This window comes from Vidua macroura, chromosome 3 (assembly GCF_024509145.1).
Source record: "Vidua macroura isolate BioBank_ID:100142 chromosome 3, ASM2450914v1, whole genome shotgun sequence".
NCBI classification, from domain to species: Eukaryota; Metazoa; Chordata; class Aves; order Passeriformes; family Viduidae; genus Vidua; species Vidua macroura.
Genome location: NC_071573.1, coordinates 59,217,360 through 59,239,707, shown reverse-complemented (window position 1 = coordinate 59,239,707; position 22,348 = coordinate 59,217,360). Strand labels below are relative to the sequence as shown.

General features: G+C 41.3%; 1 protein-coding gene across 1 annotated transcript in view; it reads right to left on the bottom strand.

The window, feature by feature from the left end:
- The window catches only part of SLC2A12 (solute carrier family 2 member 12), a 29,181-nt gene extending 7,104 nt beyond the window's left edge, over positions 1 to 22,077 (bottom strand). The window contains exons 1-2 of the mRNA XM_053972851.1: positions 21,828 to 22,077; positions 12,855 to 14,171 (exon numbers count right to left, since the gene is read on the bottom strand). Coding sequence (XP_053828826.1) covers positions 12,855 to 14,171; positions 21,828 to 21,942 — 1,432 coding nt within the window. The 5' untranslated portion in view covers positions 21,943 to 22,077. The remainder of the gene's footprint in view (positions 1 to 12,854; positions 14,172 to 21,827) is intronic.
- Positions 22,078 to 22,348: the final 271 nt, after the last annotated feature.

The following is a 22,348-nucleotide window of genomic DNA, read 5'->3' as shown; positions in this document are numbered from 1 at the left end:
TTGGCTTAGAAAGCTTAACGGTTTCATTAAATACCACAGAAACTAGATGGCCTGATATTCCTTGCCCAAGTGGAAAGAGCAGAGGATTCAGCTATAATAAACAGCCCCATGACCAGGATGGTGACATCCACCTCTAAACAAAGTCACAGGGGTTGCACAAGCAGGAAGCAGAATAGTAATGGAAGATTTCAGCTAGTCCCATTACGACTGAATACATTATGCATAATTGAGCACAGGGCTGGGAGTACATTTTACATACCAAAGATGATGGTTCTTTTAAGTACTGTGTTGGATATTTAATGAGAGAAAAAAAGGCAAATAATGCTTCAGTGCTGAGCCTGGGTAGTTCAAGATGCAACCATGAGCAAGATGCTCTGTTACACTGGTTATAACATTTAAAATTCAATATTCTTTTAGAAAGGGAAAAGCCAAGAGCCTACCACATTTTGTTTTGAAATGAGAACAATATTAACATAAGTCTCCTTTATATAAAGACCAGGGTAAGGGCTTCAGTGAGCTTCTGGCTTTGCTGGGTATTACCAGAAATAGCCAGGTGGCCAACCACTTCCCACTAAAGGCCAGGTTCAGCAGTAGCTGATCTTGATTTCAAAGGGCATGTTGTGCCATCAGAGGGGATGGCAGGAGCCTTCAGAGTGTGCAGTGGTGGTGAGGTGTGTGCCTGTCAGGACACTGGGACAGAGCTGGGCTTAGGGGAACACATGTGCTGCTGTCACGCACCAGCACTGTCCCAGCACGGCTCCGAGCACCCACATATGTAACCATAGCAAAGGCTTTCACAGAAGATCCAGTGAAAGTCATCTGGGGGGCTGGCAAAAGTGAGGAATGCTTAAACTGTAAAGAGGAGAGGGTGGGAGGGAGTTGGTCATTTTCCAAAGCAGATAAAGGAGATAAAGTCCATGAAAAGTGGACTTAAACTCTGCCCACAGTTTTGTGCAAGAGGACAAAGTAGATGATTGTGACTGGCGCTAAAAATCTATGATTTTGCTTAACAAGAGACTTCTTTCTCTCTGATTCTACCCCATAATATGAAACTGAAGTGGCTGCTCAAAATTAATAACTGGCAAATATAGAGCAAATGTGCAGCTGAATCGCTTTGGAGAGCATGTAAGCTGCCAGCAGACAGCCAGCCTGACAGGGTTAAGTCCTACCCTGCGTGTGCCCATTAAAAGGAGTGGAATTGCTGTACTGCTGAGAAATGGGTCAGGAGAAGCCTCAGCTAATCTCGTGCCTCTGGCTGCATCCTGATCTCTGCAGATGAAGGCTATAAATATGTACTTTAATTCTATGGCTGCCAAGGTGCTTCTCTCCAAGCAGTAGACTACTGGTTGCAAGATACCTGATGCCACTGATGATCCAGAAGGAGCTGACATGGTGTGGCAAATCTAAATTCTTTTTCTTTTCTTCTGGTACACCTCAGTTCTGTTTCTAATGGTTAACCCTTCAGGCTGACTCCTTGCAGTAACATTATTAGGACAAGTGGGATTTAATCCTTTTTTTTCCTCTGAGGCTGTATCAGAGTACAAAAACATTGTTGTCCACTGTTTGTACTATTTGCATCACTATCTAATAGACAGGCTGAGCACTCCCATGGGGTTTTTTAAGGAACCTTGCGGTGGACCATTGAAATCACTCGTGCCTCCTCCAGCTTATGATATGGCAGCAGGAAGGGTTTGGGGGAGTATATTGATTCCAAAGCAGTACCTCCATCATCTGTGCTCTGGGCCACTTGAGAAAGAGGGCAGTGAGATGCAATTCACATCTGATTTTCTTAGTAATCCTTCCTTCCTTAACCTTTTCTACACTGTAGGCTTGCATTTTAATGATTTTTTTTTTTTTTTTACTATTCAAATTTTCATCTCCATGAACTCGAAAGAAATGCTATGGATGTATGGGCTTTCCTTTTAAATGCAAGCTGTTCAATCTATTCTTAAATCTGTTGTCAGTGGTCCTCAGTTACTGTCCATTTTCATCTGGAAAAAACAGTCACAAATGAGCTTTCTTAGAGGAGGTTATCCCCATCTCAAGGATTACTGGGCAAGTAGTGATAGATACATAAGGATCTAGAAATAGTAGAATTCTCCTAGTCAATGTGATTTGTAGACCATCTTGCCCAATAAAAGTGCCCAACGAAAGCAGAAAATCTATCAGTAGAATTGTCCTGTTTCAGCTGGTAGAGAGTCCTTTTTCTTTTGAGTAGCTGGTACAGTGCTGTGTTTTGGATTTAGTATGAGAACAATGTTGATAACATGCTGATGTTTTAGTTGCTGCTAAGTAGTGCTTACCCCAAATCAAAGACTTTTCAGTTTCCCATGCCCAGTTTTCTATTCCCAGTGAGCAGGCGCACAACAAAGTGGGAGGGAGCACGGTCAGAACAGTTGAAAGAAACTGGCCAAAGGGATATTCTATACTATAAAGCATCATGCCCAGATTATCAGCTGGGAAGAGTTGGCCGGGAACCACTGATCACTGCTCAGGAAAAGTCTGGCCATCAGTCAGTGGGAGGTGAGCAATTGTGTTGGGCATCACTTGTTTCTCTTGGTTTTTATTCCTCTCCCTCTCTGCCTCTTCCCTTTTCATCACAGTTATTGGTATTATTGTTATAATAATTATTATAATTAGAATTGTTGTTTTTGTTTGTTTATTTCAATTAAACTGCTCTTAACTCATGAGGTTTAACTTTTTTTTTTCCAATTTTCTTCCCTAGTGGGCAAGGGACAGGGGAAAGCGTGAGCAAGCAGCTATGAGGTACTTAGTTACCAGCTGGAGTTGAAAAAGAAGAATGCATCATAGCCTTGCTGTTGGCAGATATGGTAATAGTCTGTACCTCTTTTCAGGTATGCTAAGAAAAGTTGTTTTGAACTGATGTGTGAGATGACAATTCTGTTTGCAACTGGATATCACAGTCACTGTTTCTCTCATCCTTTGTTATGTAGACACTCAAATTCTCCCATCAAGACAGAACAACGTACAGAGTGGCAGAAAAGAAAAAAAAAAGAGAGAGAAAAAGGAAAAAAATTAAATAAGCTTTCAAGGGAGAATATGCTTACTATAATAAAACACATACTGCAATCCAAGAACAGGCCTTTTAATTAAAACCTGAAATATGTATTCCTGTTTGTGGGTGTTTATTTGTTCAGAATATTGAAGCCAGGATAATCCTTTGAGGCATTTGCAGAGGAATGACTGCAGAAGCCAGAAGCCCTAACTCATGAGGAAGTTCTGTGTGAATTAGTTTGGCTTATCACATATTTCTCTTCTACAAAGTTATGTAGAGGAGAAATTACCCAGTTGGGCAGGATAAGTGAACCTGTTTTTCCAGTACCCAAGAGCTACTGGTGGTCCTTGAGGGGTTGCACAGCAGAAAAATTCCTGTTGTGACACAGCAACTGGGGACAATTTAGGCCTTTGCTCTTGAACAACAGATTTTATTTGTGTGCATGCATCACAAAACTCCCAGTAGAAAGGATAAGCAACGTTTTACAACAGTGACTTATTTAGTGAGAAGTCTGTAGTGATCCAGGTTTTTTAAGTTCCTCACTGGAAATGGCTGCTCATGCTTTGCTTTGGTTGCTGCTGGAGGAAGGCAGTGAGGAGGAAGGTGTAAAGGCTCTAGGTTTAACCACCACGAAGTGTCTTTTAGTTCTGTTTCTTCCATAAGAGTTTTCTGCACTTAGGGTTGATTTTCCAAGGCAGCAGAAGCTGGGTGCCCTCCTGCATGCCCTTTCCCTTTGAGAAAATCTTCCTGGCTTTCCTCCCAGAGCTCAGTGTGGCACAGGAACTGTAATGCCATGAGGAAACAGTCTCCTGACTTCATGCACTGACTTGCCATGCTCTCTGTGCTTTGGCTGACAGTCTCACCTTCCTCAGCAGAGCCAGTAAGTTATGTGATTGATTACACATTTTTACCTTTTTGGCATAACTATTTTCTCATATTTTATAATACCTGTTTTAGTTTCATGAACTTTACAAGTGAAATAAAATACTGACTCTGCACTTGAAATCCTACTGACAGTTTTCATTTCTGCACAAAGCTGGCCCAAGATCAGCTTGCCTCTAAAAAATTCTTCCCCCAGCCCTCTTTCCTAAAGGGAACTGGATTTTATTAAGCTTGACAGATGACCTTCAAACATTTTACAGATTTCAGTATCACAATGCTCTTGTCTCCTAGAACATGGTTAAGGAAACCAATATGAGCTAAACTTTAAAACTGTGCATAATTTTAAGCACAGCCTCCATTTCTTTTAAGCAATACCTTTGTGTCAATGGGTTTACTAACACAGAACTATTAGTAAAGAGATATTTGCAATACACAGAGCACTAAGCTCAGGATACTAACTCAAATCCCTCTTTAAGTGGAGCATAATACACCAAACCACAGGAATTCACCTACCTTTTCAACAGCAGATTGAACCACTGTCATGGCAGAGATATAGGAAGAGTGGCTGGGGCATGGTGTGGTCTCTCCCTCTTTTCACAGTAGCCAAGGCTCTGTCTCTCAGCAGGCAAAGCCTTTGGCCTGATCCACCAAGATTTTCCCTCATTAACATATTAGAGTTACAAAAAGGAACATAAATGTCAGTGAAAATCAAGTCTCTGATTTGAGGTGCATTTCAACACACAGTTTAAATGCAGTCTTGGGGTTGAAATATAATAACATAGTAATACAATTAAGAAGCTCCCACTGACATCCCATGTCTCATTATCACATAAGCAATTTTTCCTTCTTATGACCTTTTTGTCACTTACAAAAGCCCCCCATATTCGTAGGTTTTATCAAGTGAGATAAGACAAACCTATTCATCTGATATTTTAGAAAGCACCTTCTGCAATTTGAAATCCTAAAATTAATATACAGGTATCCAGAAATATCTTAAATTTGCTTGCACTTCACTACTACCAATCAGCCTTTGAAAAGGTAAACCTATCCCTGGGATAGCTTGATGTGTTAACAAGAGGCTTCAGATAAACTTTATCTGGGGCAAGGAAATAGGGAGAAGTGGGCAATTTACAACCCTTGTTTTATTTTTCATTTTGGTATGCCTTGTCTTTCTACTGCAGTTTGGTAGTACAGACACAGTGTGAAATAAAGGCCATGTGAGGCAGCATTTGAATAGCACAGGAATGATGAACTAGATAAGCACATGGAGTGTCATATTCAAACCACATGGATGCATGCATTAAAAGACTATTCAGTACAAATAAACAGTGCTAGGAATCTTGTCATAAAACAAAGAATCCAAGATAATTTTTTTTTTATTATCTGAAATAGGACTTTCTGTACTGTTTCTCAGTGGAACAGGCATATTCCCAAGGTTTATTATCTTCATTAAACTCCAACATAGCATTTAATTAAGCACTTGATTGGTTTTGAATACTTGATTTAGCCCCCACCACTATCCCATTTTCCAGAGTAAACCACAAAAAATCATAAAGTTGATGTTTCTAATTTCTGTGAATTTTAAGTTCAGGCCACAGCTGCTGGGAAAATGTAGAAACTCAAAAATAAAACATTGTAAACAAATGTCATGCAAGGCAATGTTGAGCATGAATGTCTGTTAACATCAGATTCCTGTGCATTACAAATTAATACGCCAACCACCTGCTTTTAGAAGCCTGAAATACTACTTTAATGTAGGAGATATTGAGGTGAATTCTAGGTATCTGATTTTTTTTACCGGTGTTTTCCAAGACAGTGTAAAAACATTAAGCTTACAATATTTCAAAACACAGGAACAGCCAACTAAATCCATGGAGGGTTCAAAATTTCCACACCAACAGTTCTCATTCCAACAAGATTTTCCAGTTTCAGGTCAAGCATTTGGTGGCCAAGATTAAGCCCAAGAGCATTAAGGGGCAGAGAAAAAGCATCCTATGCAATCTGGATTGTCAGGATGGCAAGAGATATGACCTCTGTGATCAAGTCCCTGGGTGGTACTGTAGCATCATGTGTCAAACCAGCTGTTCTGGGTTTTGTTACAGATGCACTTAGTGACTGAGGTGAAAGACACGTAAAAGGTTCAGCCTTTAACTGTGCTACTGAATCATGCTTTAACTCAGGTAGCCAGTTAATCTAACAATCACAGGACCAAAGTCAAAGGGACTATATTTGCTTCCAGTATAGTTCTCTGGGCTTTATGGCAGTGTTCCAGCTCTGGGTCTTGCCTTGATTAATCCAATAAAACACACAGAGAGAGACCACCACAAACCATTCAAGATTGTATTAGAAAGACAGTGATGGATTGAGGATGGATTTACTTCCTTCTTCACCTCTATGGATTTCACTTTTCTTGTGAACCCTTCAGCTTTCTTCCAACCTCCTTGATCTTTCTTGCCTGATCCTTCTTCCTTCTTTCCCACTTGTTCCAACACTGATTTAAAGTTGCATTTAAATTACTCCAACAGCTCACAATAAGATGTAGAGAAAAGAAGTGGGTTTTTATATGGGAATAGAATAGAATAGAATAGAATAGAATAGAATAGAATAGAATAGAAAAGTACAAAGGGACATACAATGGTCATCTAGTGCAACTGAATGACCACTTCAGGGTTTACAAAAAGTTACAGCATACTATGTGTGGAATGCTGTCTAATTTAGTTTCCTGGTCATCCTAAAGTTCCTTTAACAGACAGTAAGGAAAGGAGCATTGTGCCAAAGGAAAGGTCACAGATTTCACAGGTTTCACAGAATATGCTGAGTTGGAAGGGACCCACAAGGATCATCAAGTCCAACTTTTTAAGTGAATGGCCCATACCAGGATTGAACAGAGACTGAACCCACAACCTTAGTTTTATTCACACCATGTCCTGAGTAAGAGAGCAGGGATCTGAAAGCCCCCTGTTGGTGGAGAAAATATTAGCCTTTGTTGATAATCTGAGTCTGGCTCCTGCATCAGTTGGTTTCCCAAACACATTGAAACATCTGTTCCATTTTAGGTACAAATGATCTCAGTTTTAAAGTATTCATTCAAGCTGATAGAAATTTAACTCAGATATACACAATATGGCAAATCTGCCTAGATTTAAACTAGAAATGGACATTCATCATCCTAAACTACACTTTCATCAGTAAAAATTTGTTCTTAAGGTGTGCCCTCTCTAGGGGCTTGTCTTTACCAACTTCTCTGCACAGGTTTTGCTCCTCCCAGGGCTGATGCTCCACACAGACAGCTCCCACAGCAGCAAGATGGTGCATCACAGTAAGGCTTGCTGGAGACCACAGTCCCTGCACCTTCTTGGCGGAACCCAGCCTGGGGGGCACAAAGCCACAATCCTGGGTCTTTCATATGGGAGGAATTTAACCAATGTGAAACTAGTAAAACACGAAGGCAGGCTTGGTGGCCTGCCAGTCTTCCCTGCATTAGAATAAAGATAAAGGAAGTGACTGTAGTGACCACAAGCCTCTGGTTTGTTCACTTGTGTTTATCCTCCTCTCTTGTGCCGGCTCCAACAACTTGAATCTACCTGCTCTAAGTGCCTCTGCATCCACACAAGGAGAGAAGGGAGATATTAGGGATCCCCAAATGCAGGAGGAAATTTAGTCTGAGATGGCTGTGAGTGAGTGGCTAAGAGTCCATCAGAGAGCCATCCTGGGGGGAAGTGCTGTCCCCCAAACTGCAGTGTCCCCATTTTGTGGGTCCTGTGCTTGCCCTCCCCTCGTACATGGTCTGCAGACATGCTTTGCATCCACTGAGAGTCTGGACCTGACAGCCCTGGGCACTGGTGTGTTGCTCCCAGCAGTCAGCTGGTCTCTCATTTTGTAGATAATGTGCTCACTTCAGGAGCTAAGAAGAAAGAGTGATGAGCATGTAATTTTTTTCCAGTTTTACAATCAGAAATATTCACCTGGTGGCTGAGGCTAGCAGATGGCTGAAGAGGCCATTATATCCCAGCCTGAGAAGGCTTCCCATGGATATTTAATTTAACTCTTTAACAGGTATTTAGCAATACCAAAGTACTGCCAACCCTACAAGCACCCACTCATGGGAGCTACAATTCAATGGGACTGCAACAGCAATGTGGAAAATCAGGGTTTGCAGTAAGCTCTAAACCCCTCCTCCAAGACCTGCTTATGCACTTAATATGTTGACTGTTAAGTATGTTAAAAATATATTTTGAGGTTTATATCTACATGGATAGGCAAATGTATTTCTTTGTGCCAAACCCTGAAATCCAGGAAACACTTCTCCAGCTGCAGACACTGACTTGCCTCGGGTGTGTTGTGGCCACAGCAATCTGTGTGTAAAGAAGGCTCTAAGTGCTTGGATCTGAGGCATCCCTGCAAGCTCTGATTTGTCATCAGAAAGAGGAGTTTGTCTCCAAGAAAATAGCTCTAGAGTTTATCCCTTGGCTTTGAAGAGCCACACAAAGCTGGCAGCTGCTCCAGGACATGAAGTAATAGAACATCCTTGTCCCAGGTTGGCAGAGACATATGTACCTTTGGACTTTATACAGCTAGATTTTGGAATTTTGAGGATGATTCATGTCATGAAATTGCCCCTCAGTCTCATCTGTAGGTGTTTTTGTGGATTTTCATCTGCATGCTCAGCATGAAATGCCATGAAGCCAGCAGAGCTGATGTGATTTGCTCCAGATTATCCCAAAGTTCATTGGCCAACTGCCTAAATGCTTTTGCAGTTACACAGAAATGTGTTTAAAGGACTCACAGATGAAGAGCTCTTGTACAAGGCACCAAAGCCATACATGCAGTCCAAATGCATATATTTGACATCCCTCTCTCATTAAAGGTGTTCCTCATTCCACACCAAATCCCTGAGATGTTCATGGATTCCCTTGAACTTCACTCTCACAGTATGTGCAAAGAGGTACTGCCCAAGTCCTGTTTTGCTCACTTGCCTTTAATTTTCAAGAACAAATTCAGACCGGGAAAACAGACACTCTGTTTGGTCCAGAATTGGTCTGCATTACTTGTTTCTCAGCCTAGGATTTCTTGGAGTCACTCTGACTTCTTTTTGATAAAGAGCATTGCCCCATTGCATCCCTGCATATGTGTGTATGGTGCTACTATATTTCTTCCAGCTACTTACTGATGAGATCATCTCACTCAGAGGGATATGCAGGAAATATGGGGGGAAGCTGTCCCTAGTTAGTATTTGATCATAAATGGTGCAAAAGGAGATGGTCAAGGCAGAAAAGCAGATCTTTGGAAATGGGTGCAATCTGACATCTGAATTTTGTTCATTACGTCTGTGAGAAGAGCAGCAGAGCTCTGGGCACCCACACTATTTCAGAGAGGCTATAGCTGCCCTACAGTTGCTAATCAAGAGAATTCTCTTGCACATGCTCTATCCAAATATAGGAATCCTATACTTACAGCCTTATTTTGGAAAATAAGTCTGATATCCCAGGAGCATGGCTTTCCTCGTTCCAGCATCCCAACATGTTGTACCACACACAGTGGTGAATGAAGGAACTGACACCTCTTTATGAGAAAGGACCTCTAGCTTTTGCACCCTCAAATGTGCCATTGCCATTTAGTAAGTGGTCATGCATAGTCATAGCCCTGACTAGATAACTTCTGTGTGTCCTTTGTGTTAAATCAATTTCCAAGGTCACATCGAGTGATCACATTTTAGCTTGGGTAATGAATCCGTGATCTACCTCCACACCACACTCATCTCATGAACCTGCAGTCACTGACCCCTGTGAGAGGCATAGCAGTGCTTCTGCCAGGCTCAGACTTCTCCTGTCCCTTCCCTGTCCAGGTTCCAACGCTTCCCTTCACAAACAAGTGCTGCAAACAACAAGGAGCCCCTCTCACACTCCTCACCCTTCACATGGCAGCCAGGAGTGGTTTCTTTAGGGCTCCACAGGCATCATTCCCTCATGAAAACGGCTGATCTTTGTTTGTCCTTTCTGACATACAGACAAAGGGTAACCCAAGACATGGGTGTCAAGCAAGCCCCCTTAGCTAATGACTGAATGCCTTGAAACACCTCTGCAAACACCCCAAGAGAAATGGCATGTGCTATTCTGTGGTGTGATGCAACACTGATTTGTTGCATCTACAAAACTCATAATTGTGTGAAATTGAGTGTGAACAAGCACTCCAACTGCAGTCATCAAACATAATTAAACTGAAACACAGCAGCAGAAATACTCCTTTTATCTTGTGTAAGGGTTGATGATATAAATACAGAGCACCCCAGAATAAAAAAATTGACTAAGCAGATGCTTGCTAGTCTGTGAATTCTTTTGTAATGCAAAAATTACTTTTATCTCTCACTGTCTATTTTTCAATGCTCATCACTGTGCTGCCCGGGTGTTTTGATAAAAGGCAATAAAGATATTTAGCATATGCTTAGTTCATTTAAAAAATCAATCTACTTTATGTAATTTGGTAACAAAAGAGAAATCATTTATAAATGTCTGCTACACTGATCTGGATTGTAATTATCTCTTTGACCAGAATAAAAAAAAAAAAAAAAAAAGTACAAAGGAGTTAAAAAGAAGATGATAGAGCTCAGATTGTGTGATCTGTCCTGTGAAGAGTGTGTCATCTCCTAATGGTCCTACATAAAGTCTCCTTTATCCCCACAGAACATAGTGCAGCATGGACTCAAAATAAAGTGGGTGAATTTATTCCAGAAATGGCCTTGTGGTGAGGAAGGAAAAGAGCAAGATCTTCTCTGCCCTTTGTCCAAAAGATGTCAATTTGATCGACAAAGAGAGGCGTCCTCAACACCACCTTCACCTTAGCCAGCCATTGTATGGAGGCAGGCATTGCATGGAGCATGAGAGCTTCCCACTGAAAATACAGTGGTGCAGGTGTTACTGTGCTTTTGTCCCAGGTGCCCCAGGCACAGCCTGGACACAGCAGCCAGCAAGTGCAGCCTCGATGCCTCCTTCCCACTGACGAGCAGACAATGGAGAACAATCTGGTCCAGACTACAGGCCAGATTTAGAGATGAATAACATAAACGTGTTAAAACTATTTACTTTACAAAAGCAAAGGGGCTCATTTTTTTTTCTTTACACTAAGAAAGGTCCACTGAGGGTAAGAAAGCTAGGCTTTGAAAACACATTCAGGGAGTAGGGCTCCAAACAGGAGATGTTGTAGGCTGTATATGAGACACAACTTATAACCTTGCATCTCAATCCACACTATTCAAGCATGATAGATATTTTGCAGACTTCAACAATGTCTTGGTTCTCCAACCCTTGCATTTTCTATACTTTTAAACTGAAATTTTAACTGAACAGTGCACTTTCAAAGGCAGGAAAATGCCTTGAAAGGACTTAGCTGCAATTTCATATGCCTGTATCTCTGCTAGACCTGGCCTTCACTTGCTAGGCAAATGCATCTGTCAGTATAAATTGCTTCACAATGGCTTTATACATGATTTCTCCATGATGGAGCTGAGAGGGTGCCTGTTCTTTCCCATTTTCTGTTTGAAAGCATTTGAGCTCTCAAGTCAGGAAAGAGGTCAAGAAACCAGCACTGGCCTCAGAGACTTCTCAGATTAGCCTGGAAAACACATCAGTTTCTGTAGTCCTCAAGAAAATAGACATTGCTCTCATTAACTGCACATTAGGCCAACTTAAATGATGAAGAACTCATTTACAGCCAGGTCACCAGGAAAGCAGATTTCAGCAGGAGGCCAAGACTGAACATGTGACCCCACTCTAACGGTCATTAAATATATGTTTGAAACGCCCAAATAAAAGTTCAAGTAACATTTTCTTTTCAGGGTTTCACCCCTGTTTTTGAACCTATGTCACAGAAAGCAGAATCCAGCCCCAAGACAATCTTCAAGGGAAAGAATAATGCTGTAATAACACCATTAAGCTTGCAACCCTGGCAATGAATGCTTATCTCACACTGCTCTCCCTGTGAGCAATGTTTAAAATAAATAAATACTGCAGGGGACTTGTTGTTAGTGCAACTGTTGGGTTGTATCCTTGTGGAAAGCTTTTTATCATAATAGTACAGGAGAGTACAGTTTGTTTGCGATGCAAGTTTGAGCCAGAGTGCAAAAGCACATAAAGTCTGTTAATAAATAACGGACTTGGCATGTGGGTTTTGCAGAGTGACTTAAAAAGTCAACCCCTTCAAAGTACAACATTATGCAAGTGCTATTGAAACAAAACAAAAGAAAACTGAGAGATTTAATTTCTAGTCCCTTGGAATGACAGACATGCTCTCCTCAGGAGAGAGTGAGACCTGTGCAAGTGTGATGGCAGATGCAGCAGTACAGTGTCAGCTGTACAGTCTCACACCTTTGTGTCCTCCTACTTGTATTGTTGTTGAATTTTACTTTGCCCAAGCAGTGGCAATGGTACTACAGCTTGCTCATGAATTATGGTACCTTGAATGTGTTTTCTACATCTGGAGACTATTACACAGTCAGAGGGACAGATCCTTGTCGGGACTCAGGCAGGTTGGTATTTTGTGGATTTGATAATGTCATACCATACAGAGGTCCAGAGCTTATCATCATCTTGGGTTTAGGAGCTAGCAGCAGCAAATGCCTACATCCTAACCTTCCCAGTGTAATGACACAATAGACTAGAAAGAGGAAAGATAGCCAGGGTCTCCATAATTTGCTGTACAAAGCTAAGAGCAGCTCTTGACTGAAGAGGGACCAGTTAATTGCACTGAACAGAAGGGAGATCAGGTCATTGATCTTAAGGGGCAGGACCTCTTCCTAAAAAGTATATGTCAGGCCTACCAGGATGGTGTATGACAATACCAGTGCATATTGGCAGACAACACTGCTTTGCCCAACTTAGGAACTGCCTAATGCCAAACCGGGCATGTCATCCCAGCACTTGATAATATAAGTTACAAACAGTTAGAAAAATTAAACACTTACTTGGTCCAAGACCTATGGAAAATGCAGCAACATAGACAAGCAGGCTGGCCAGTGAGAGCCATTTCAGGACAACAGGAACCTCCCCAATTTCCACGTGAGAACCTGTTGTGCTTTTGCCTCCTGCCAGGGCAGTCCTGTTCAGTTCTCCTGTCCTGACAACATCTGGGCTTTGTACATCAAATGACAATCTTTCTGTTGAAGCCATGCTAGCAAAGAGGTCCTTGAGACTCCCATTGGTGACAGTAAAGTTTCCTGGTCTCTGGAGAGAGAAATCCTCTGGAGAATGGCTTCTGCAGACCTTGGTGAAATTCACATGTATGTTACGGTTCACTAAGCCCATAGTGACCAACGATATTGCCATAACAGAAGAGCCAACACACAGAAAAGTTTTACTTCCAACTTGATCCACAAAAAACGTAGCTGGGACTGTGCTGACCACTTTAACCACTCCAACTCCAGTGGAAGCCAAGCTGGCAGCTTCATTGCTCTGGAACCCAACTGACTTCAAAACAGTTGATGCATAAAATAAAATGTTGGGCTGCCCAGTTGTTTGCACAAAAAACACTAGAGTGAGTCCTACCAGCATTCGGGCTCTCATGTTGTTTTTTGAACGAAACAGGTCCAAGAAACTATACTGATGTTCATCTTTCAGGGAAGACTTAATCACAGTAAGCTCTTTAGTAGCATCTGATGTTTCCCGTAGCCTCTCCAGTACTTTTCTTGCCGCTTCATCGTTATTTTTCATCACAAGAAACCGAGGGCTCGGAGGAAGGAAATACATGGCAATAGCCTGCAAAGCACCTAATGGAATCACAAGGCCAAACATGTACTTCCAGCCATGAGATATGCTGGCAAATGCATAATTTGAAACATAGGCAAAGAGAATGCCTATCACAATCATGAGTTCATTTAATGATACAAGGAGGCCTCTTCTGTGCTGTGGGGCGATCTCAGCGATATACACACATGTTGCAATTGATGATAATGATATGGAAATACCTATGGCAATCCGGCCCACGATGAGTATCTCGTATGATTCATAGGGCAGTAAGATCAGACTCCCCAGCACAAGTAAGGAAGATGCAATAATAATAGCAAGTCTCCTTCCAAATCTGTCTATAAGAAATCCACCAGTAAGGGATGCAAATAAGGCTCCAAAAAGCAGAGAACTTACAATGACTTCCTGCTCTTTGCAAGAGAGTTTTAAAATGCTGCTCATCTGAAGAAGAGCTCCAGAGATAAGGCCCAACTCGTAGCCCATCAGAAGTCCACTTATGGCAGCAATGGCAGAAGATAGAAAGGTGAATGTTCCACAACCTGAAATAAGAGGATAAAACAAAAAACCTTGAAAGAGTGATTTCTGCAACATTCTGACAATTAATAATAACTTTATTTGATCTTCCAATTTAAAAAAATCTCTCTGTAACTTCTAGGCAAAGCAGTTAGGTACAATACGCATCCAGCAGCAGTGGTGATATAAAAGCTATTTACAGAAAAAGCTATTTCTGAAAAAAAAAAAAAGTAATGAATATATAATCTTTAGTTTTAATGCTTTTGTGTTCCTTATCTTTCTGATCACAAGACAATAAGGTTTTGATCAGGTCCTAAATAATTAAACCTTCTGCTTCAGAATATTATTGCAAAAAGAAATGGTGAGAAAGCAATTTTTGCCTTGAAATCTTTCAGTGTTTTTCCTAAACTGAGAAAGTCTCATCCACCCAACTAGAGTACCATGAGCAAGGAAAGCGTTCTTAGCCAAACTGCTTCAACCTTGATTCAAACAAGTTTTCTTATTATTTCCTTTGTTTCGCCTGAGGATGACATGAAGGCTGCTGGTACCATTGTTTCTATTTTGCCAGATTGAAGACTTATTCAGTGAGCACCAGGCTGATGCAGATATCTGGGATATTCTAGGGAAACTGATCTTTGAGGCAAACTCATGAACTTTCTGGGCTTTGCTCACATCTAAACTCAGATTCTGTGGAATATCTTGATCAAATATTTTGCATCGCTTTTGACAACCATAATGTCAGGAACAAGAAACAGATTATGCAAACAATGCAGATTATGCGCCTTTGAACACCCACTTTAAAACAAACTCATTTTATACAATTGTGATTCATTGTTTATTGTTACAAGATAGATTTGACTGATCATATTCTACTAACTGTGAAGCCTTTTGCACCCTAAACCTTGAGGAATATATCAATTTGTTATTGTTGGTCTTGTTCTTTCTCCCAGCATGATTTTCCTCACGTCATGATGTTGGCTGCCACACAGCTAGGAAAAGAGTAAATTGACTTCTGATTTTGCAATTAGAGAGATGGGACATGTTGGAGGAGAGGTGGCTTTTGCAGCGTAACAGAGTCTCTGTTTAGTAAATTCTCCTGGAATGAGTGGTATATGGTCTAATTGGAAATGATACACAGAGTTTGTTTATTTTTAGCTCATTTTTCTAAGGCATTAAGGCTCTTTGATCACGCCGACTGCTCAGAGTTCCTTGCCAATAATTTTGAGCACATTGGTGAGGATCAGTCCCATTTGACAGAGGATATTATATTTCAAAAGCAAATCTTGAATAGAGAGAAGGAGAGCAGCCCTAGCAGTACATCTGCACTGCTAAAGTAAACAGTGCCAAAGCCCAGGCCCAGGCCTTGGCATGTGGCCACATACCCTACTAAATTGCTGGCAGGATCCCTGGCACATGTGCAGCCCAAGCCACCCTGTGTTCTCCTAACAACTCCCAGAATCAAACAGTTCCACCATCCCACCCTGCAGCCACTCCACAGGCAGAGAGGTTATTATGGAGAGTAGCACAGTACAACTGTGAATACAAGCCATGCCTCGGGGGTCAGGGGAGATGTGTAAGCCCATTAAGTCTATTAAGATAAGTATCACCTATTAGCTCTCCTAACTTTGAGCCAAACAGCAACAGCCCTGAGATACTGTGTGCACCAAATGCACCTCAACTCACTCAGCTGCTGAGCTGGTGTGGCTGGCAAACCAGAGATAGATAAGAGACAGGGGAGACGCACATGGTTTTGTCTTGATGGGCTATAAGGACAGAGGGGGAATGGGATTATTGTGAAAAGTCTTTCAGAAGGTGGGGGCAGGTGGTAGATTTATTGGGAATGGAGATGGGACATCTTGAAGAAAATAAAAGAAACAAATATGCAAAATGCTCCAGTGATGGAACAGTCTTTTTTATAATATTGTTGTCCATATCTAAATATTTCTAAAGCTTTTTCCTCCTTTATATCTGCAGTATCTGAGACCATTTCACTTATTTTAAATAGAAGCCTGGGTTAGGTCCTGCTGTACTTCTTTCACCCATTGAACATTACTTCAGTGGAAGTATGCTGACTACAGCTAAGCTGCTTTGTGCTGCATCCTGCAATGCATATATGCAATATTTGTTTTATCATTGCAAAACATAATTTCTCCTTGCCATTTATACTTTTGAGTTGCCTGCTTGCTGTATATTATTATATCTGGAGAATATACCCTTCCAATGAATCCTGGCTGGAAATTTGGGCTGATAACAACACAGTGTTGTGCTGAAGGAATGAGCATATCAGAAACTAAACTGCTAATTTGATCGCAGTGCTCTGCCCAAACTTCTGATCAGTGCTGATGTTTGTGCTTTCTTGAGTATCTCTGTATTCTGTATCATTGAGCCACATATATTTAATGTAGGATTTTACCTCAATTTATATATTATGGACTAGAGAGCATTGTGTTCTTCCAGTCTGACACTCACAAACAGCACAACATGATCCTTCAGACACACTTCCATTATATTTTATCTGAACCGGGCAATTTAAAACATTCAGCTTTGATTTAAAAATGGCTAGTGATCGAAAACCAATGACTTTAAGTCATAGGTCATCCCAATGGTTAATTGCTTTCACTGTAAGTTATCTGTAAATTATTTCTCGACTTAATTTCTGCAACTTCAGCTTCCAGCCATCAGATCCCATTCTCATTTCCCCACACTTAACTGGGTTCTCTAAGTACAAACTTATATCATTGGGTCATCTCACAAACGGACATCTCCTTTTTTAGCTTCTTACCCTATGAAGCTTTACAAGTTTACCAATCCCTGAAATAATCAAACCTCTGCTCTCTGAACTTTTTCAGACCACCAGCTTCTTCAGTAAATTGTGATCTGGACCCAGTGTTCCTGCAGTGATTACACAGTGCCAAAGAGAAACTTGACATAATTTTTCCAGTCCTTATGGAGATTTCCCTCTCTATTTGTCCAAGGATTCTCACAGCCATGTATAGAAGCTTATCTTCTGGTTATCCTTCAGGAAAACCTACTTTTTCTCTGACTGGATTCTTTCCTAGGCACTGCCTTGCCTTTAAATGTGGCCTGCCTCATTGCATCCTAATGAGGAATGCAAATTTACATTTGTCTGTATTAAAATACATAGGAAGGGTTCAACTTACCTTTTGAGACATCTACATCATCTCTAGATTTCTCTTGTAACCACTTGAGAAAAATAGGCACTTCTAGACGTCTGAATTAGGTCTGATGCCTACTTCCCTCCATTGCCTATAAAAGGAAACCACGGCTTGCTCAGATGCAGATGTCTAAAGTTAGCAGAGAGGAACCCCAGATAGCACATTCACTTGCAGTCAGCAAGCCAAGGCATCCAAATTCTGTTCAGCCAATGACATATCACATTTTTTTGATTACCCATCACCTTTATCACCCTGTTAAATAATCTGTTATTATTTTCTTCCAAGAAACCAAGAATAGTAAGTAACAGAGGGGCAAAAACTGAGTTTAAGGCTCTCCAGCAGAAACACAGCAGTAGGGTACAACACTGTATACAGGGTACAACAGTTTAATAATTAAGAACTATGTAGGACACAGATTTCAAAGTATCAGTAGGGTACAACACTGTATCAGTTAGGGTACAACTGTATCAGTTGTACCCTCCTGATACTTTGAAGTCTGTGTCCTACATAGTTCTTAATTATTAAACTGTTGGAGCGTCATTTTTGTATGATTTCAGTTTCTGAAGGAGAGTGTCAAGTCAAATATCTTGATAGAGTCCACCACCAGCAGTGTTCTTTACAATCCAGACTGTGTTCACATCAGCCTGTGGTCCTTACATAAGGAAACTGAGATGATTACTTATTTTTAGTCTGAGAGTCTGTACAAGCTGGATGTAGAGCTTGGACACCTGGGAATTGATTGGGAAGTATTTAAGTCCATATATTTCTTGCTTCTCCAAGAACAGCAACTTGATCAATATCTTCATGTTTATTTTGTTTGTTTTTACTGGGTCAGCTGGTATCCTTCTTCATGTGTCCAGTGACACATACCCACAGTTGTACAGAAATAGCGGAGGGCTGAAACTAGAGCACCCCCAAACGAAAAGCAGATCTTGACATGATGCAGAGGGAGACACATTGTCCTTCTGCATTAGCAGCAAAAAAGTCATTAGTTAACTTGGTGTCTCTTGTCCCTCACAGGCACTATTCCACTGAAAAACATTATATCACCATGAGGTTTTGTTTTAACTGGTGTACCCAAAACTTGCCTGCTCACAACTGCCTGCTGAGCTAAACCTTGAAATCTCTACTCAGTTTCCCTTCATGACCTTCCTCTAGGCAAAATTCCCTCTGACTTCAGCATATGTTTTGCTTTAACATTTCCAGATAAAGAATGTTGCAGTAGTTGTACTCACAATCCTTTTAAGTGTCACTTTTAATGATGCTGCTGGCAGTTCTTAGGCAGCTGCTTAGGCAGTTCTTTTTTTTTTACAAAAAGCTTCTTTTTATATATATACACACATATATTCCTCTTATTTTTATGAGATGCCAACAGAACATATGGCAGTGTACAGCCCAGAGGAATAAAATATTTTAATGATAGCTACCAGAGAATTTTCTCCTTGTGTCTGCCACTAACACCATGGCTAATGAGTGTGCGGCTGGTATGTGACAAGTGATTGGAAAGTCTATTCTCTAGTTTCCCATGTAAACAAAGTGGTTTCTCACAACTGTTGTTCAAGTCAAAAGCAGCCCTACTTGGCAAACAAACCTATCTTTAAGAACATTTGTTGAATTGTTTATGCTTGGTTCCTGAAAAGGAGACCAACTGCAGTTGTAGCACAGCAGCACAGTGTACTGAGATGAGTCTGGATGGGGCCAAGTACTAAGGATGTGCCCCTTTACTTATTTTCAAGCACAAATTTGGAAAAATACATTCATTCCAAAGGCACAGTATTTGGTCTGTGCATATATTTTATAGGCATTATGGATAAATGATCAGTGCTAGGGAAGATCTGCAAGCAGGCTGATTTGGGAAACACCACTCTTCACCCACCTAATGGGAGGGAAAGATATGAGAAAGGGGCCCTTTCCAGCTCAGTTTGGCAGTACCATGCTCCATGTTAGTCCAGACACTGAGATTTCTGTGATGTAGTTTTTCTTTGCTTTCTCCCAAGAGATCATTCAGGGTGCATACAGAAAACTACTGGGAGGGGGGAAGGGAGATTACTTTATGTAACCTGTGCAAATATATCTATTTTGATAGGAGGGGACTCAACAATCTCTTCCACCATGGTACTTTCTTGTGTTTACTTTGATTTAATCTGAGATGAGAAATGTCTCCATTTGGAAGGGAAGTATTTTCCTGTCAGGAAAGTTCTTTAAATCCTTGCAATTTCTTTGACCTATTTAGACCTTTGGAAAGTGAATTCAAGTTCTCAAGTGAACCATTGGTTAATAAGCACAGGTTAGAAAATCCTAATGAGTTGAATACATTGCCTAGATATAAATCCACAGCATGGAATCTATCTTTTTTTTTCAATAGAATGATATCTACTTTTATCTACAATAAATTTTAAAACTACAGCACCTGTACCTGAAAATTTTAAGCTCTCTCTAATAACATATTTCTTCTCCATCTGAGTACTGACATACAAAAAGTGTGTCTTTCAAGGGATATAGTATTTAAATTTCCCAAATTGTCATTAAGGAATATTTTGCTGAAGTGTATAACATAAGGATTTTTTTTTTTAGGATAAATGTTTAATGGCATGTGTTGGGAATTGCTGCATAATTAAATCATGGTTTTGCTTCCCATAAAAGGTAATTCTCCCATTTTCATGTTATCATGCTGTTTGCTGTGCTGCCACAGTCACTTTCTCTATCTCATCCAGTTGTCTGGTATAAAGAGAGATATGTTACCCAGTTGCTCTATTCCAACACCTGAGGTTTCTTTAGATCCAGTAACTGCTCAATAGGTGCATTTCTCCTATTAGCTACCATGCATCTGATCTACCTGTCCCTCTAGGAGTCTGGCATGGGATCTGAAACAGTTACCCAACAAGATCCTACAGGATGACATAAATGACAGCTCTGGGACAAAGCTATATTGCAAACAGAGGTGGAAAATCTCAGAAAATACTAACTTAACCAAAAATAATGTCAGGGCCATGTGGAATCACAATCATTTGACAAATGGAGCTCCTCCCACCCAAGTGTGAAAGGCAAACCCTAAACAAATACTTTGTAAATTGGACTAAAAGAGAAGGTGGAAGGAAAGAAATGTACCTCTCATCTAAACACCTCCAGTGGTGGGAAGCACTGAATACTTTGTACGGTATAAGCCAAATTAATGTACATTGTAAACAATATTCAAATTTCATGAACAAAAGCCCTCTGACAAAGATGGAAAGACAGGGAATGCAGATCCCAGAAAGACCCACCATGGCCATGTCCTCTCTTACTCTTCTGCTATGTAATTGCATTATGTCAACAGGTAGTCTATCCCCTCATTACATGAAATGGCATATGGGTTTTGTTTTGTAAGCTTCTAGTAAGAATCAACAAGTTCTTTTAATTTCTAACTATGTAATTATATATTCCTCAGGTTACTGCTTTAATTTTTGAGGATAAGGACAGATGTGTAATTTGCACATACTCTTCTAACCTTAACCTATGTGCTGCAGAAACTTTGCTATCTGTTTATTACTATCCCATAACCATCTGCACTGCTCTCCTCAGTCCCTAAGGCAATGTTAAATGTGTCAGCACACTTTCTGACTTTCTGTTCTTGGCTAACCTCTGATTCCAGTATCAGGAGACATTGCTTGACAGAGGACTATTACACTCCAACAAAGCATTTGTGCCTATGGTTTCTGAATATTCCTGCATTAATCAGTTCATTCAGATCAAAGTGAACAAAATCTGATTGGGACATTGTCATTTCTGGCTTATGACCATGATGTCCTGTTTGGGTAGAGCTTAAAATAAGGCATAATAAGCCTTGTGGCTGAGAAATATGATTGTGGGGCATAATCCCCTTCATTTTATCATCTGGGAAAGAGTTTGAAAATGCAAAACTATGCTGCAACTGACAAAAACTGGCTGGACAGCAAAGATGAAGAGCAATGAAATTCAGTTTCTGCACTTAAAAACTTATTGCAGAATAAATGTTACAGCTGATTTTTGAGGGTGCCAGCATAGAAACCCTGTTTCTTCCTGAAATGCTAGGCAAGTAAAAACGGGAGGGAGACTCTGTCCCCTGAACTGTTCCCCTGCATGGACAGGTGCAGTGCTTGCCTGGACTCCCTCCACTCACTCCGGTGAAAGGGCTGAACTGCCCCCGAGTGTGCAAGGACCAGATCACTGTTGTTAGAGTGCAGACGTTCTCCTACCTTTCAGATGGCTGATCTTCATGAAGGAAAAGGATTTGCACAACAGACAGCACCTACACGAGCAGTAGAACCGAGGCCTTTTAGGGAAAGTATCACACAAACCTTCATTCAAAATTCAAGCTGGCAGTCCCCTTCCTTACTCGTATGTTCCCCTCTTGCACTTTTAGAAACCGAGAAGGCACGTCCCAAGAGTCCCTTGACTTTGTGGGGCCGTTCTCCCCCGGCCCCGAGCATTAGCTATGCGGGCAGCTGCTGCTGGCCAACAGCTGGCACTCAGCTCCTGCCTGCTTACCTGCGGCAGCCGGGAGCCGGGAGCGGCCGCAGCCCCGGCTGCGCTCCTCATCCTCCCCTGCTCTCATCGTCTGGCTCTGCTGGCTGGGGTCCTCCGTGCTCTGCCCAGGTCCCATCACTGCCCCCTTCGCACCTTGGGCGGGAGCGCTTCACGGCGCCGTGCTCCTTCCCCGGCCGGCCAGGAAAGGGCAGGTTGTTTTCCTCATGGCAACAAGTTCCTGAAGCTGGCTGAAACCAAATGCAAACCACAAAGTGGTTCGTGAACAACTTTGTTGCTATTTCAGAAGGCTTTGCCCTTTGCAGTGACACAGGCTGTTGCTATTCTGGGGAGCCTATTGCAGGCGAGGGGAGGGCCGTCTGTCGGAAGTATTGCTTTTGCCTTTTAACAAATAGTTGAGACATCAGACATCTATCCATGCACAGCTCCATGCACATTCCTTACCCATTCACTTACAGGGTCTCTCTCTCTTTTTCCTGTCTCTGTTTTCCTCCACTCCCGGTGTTCATACGCACAGGTTTTTA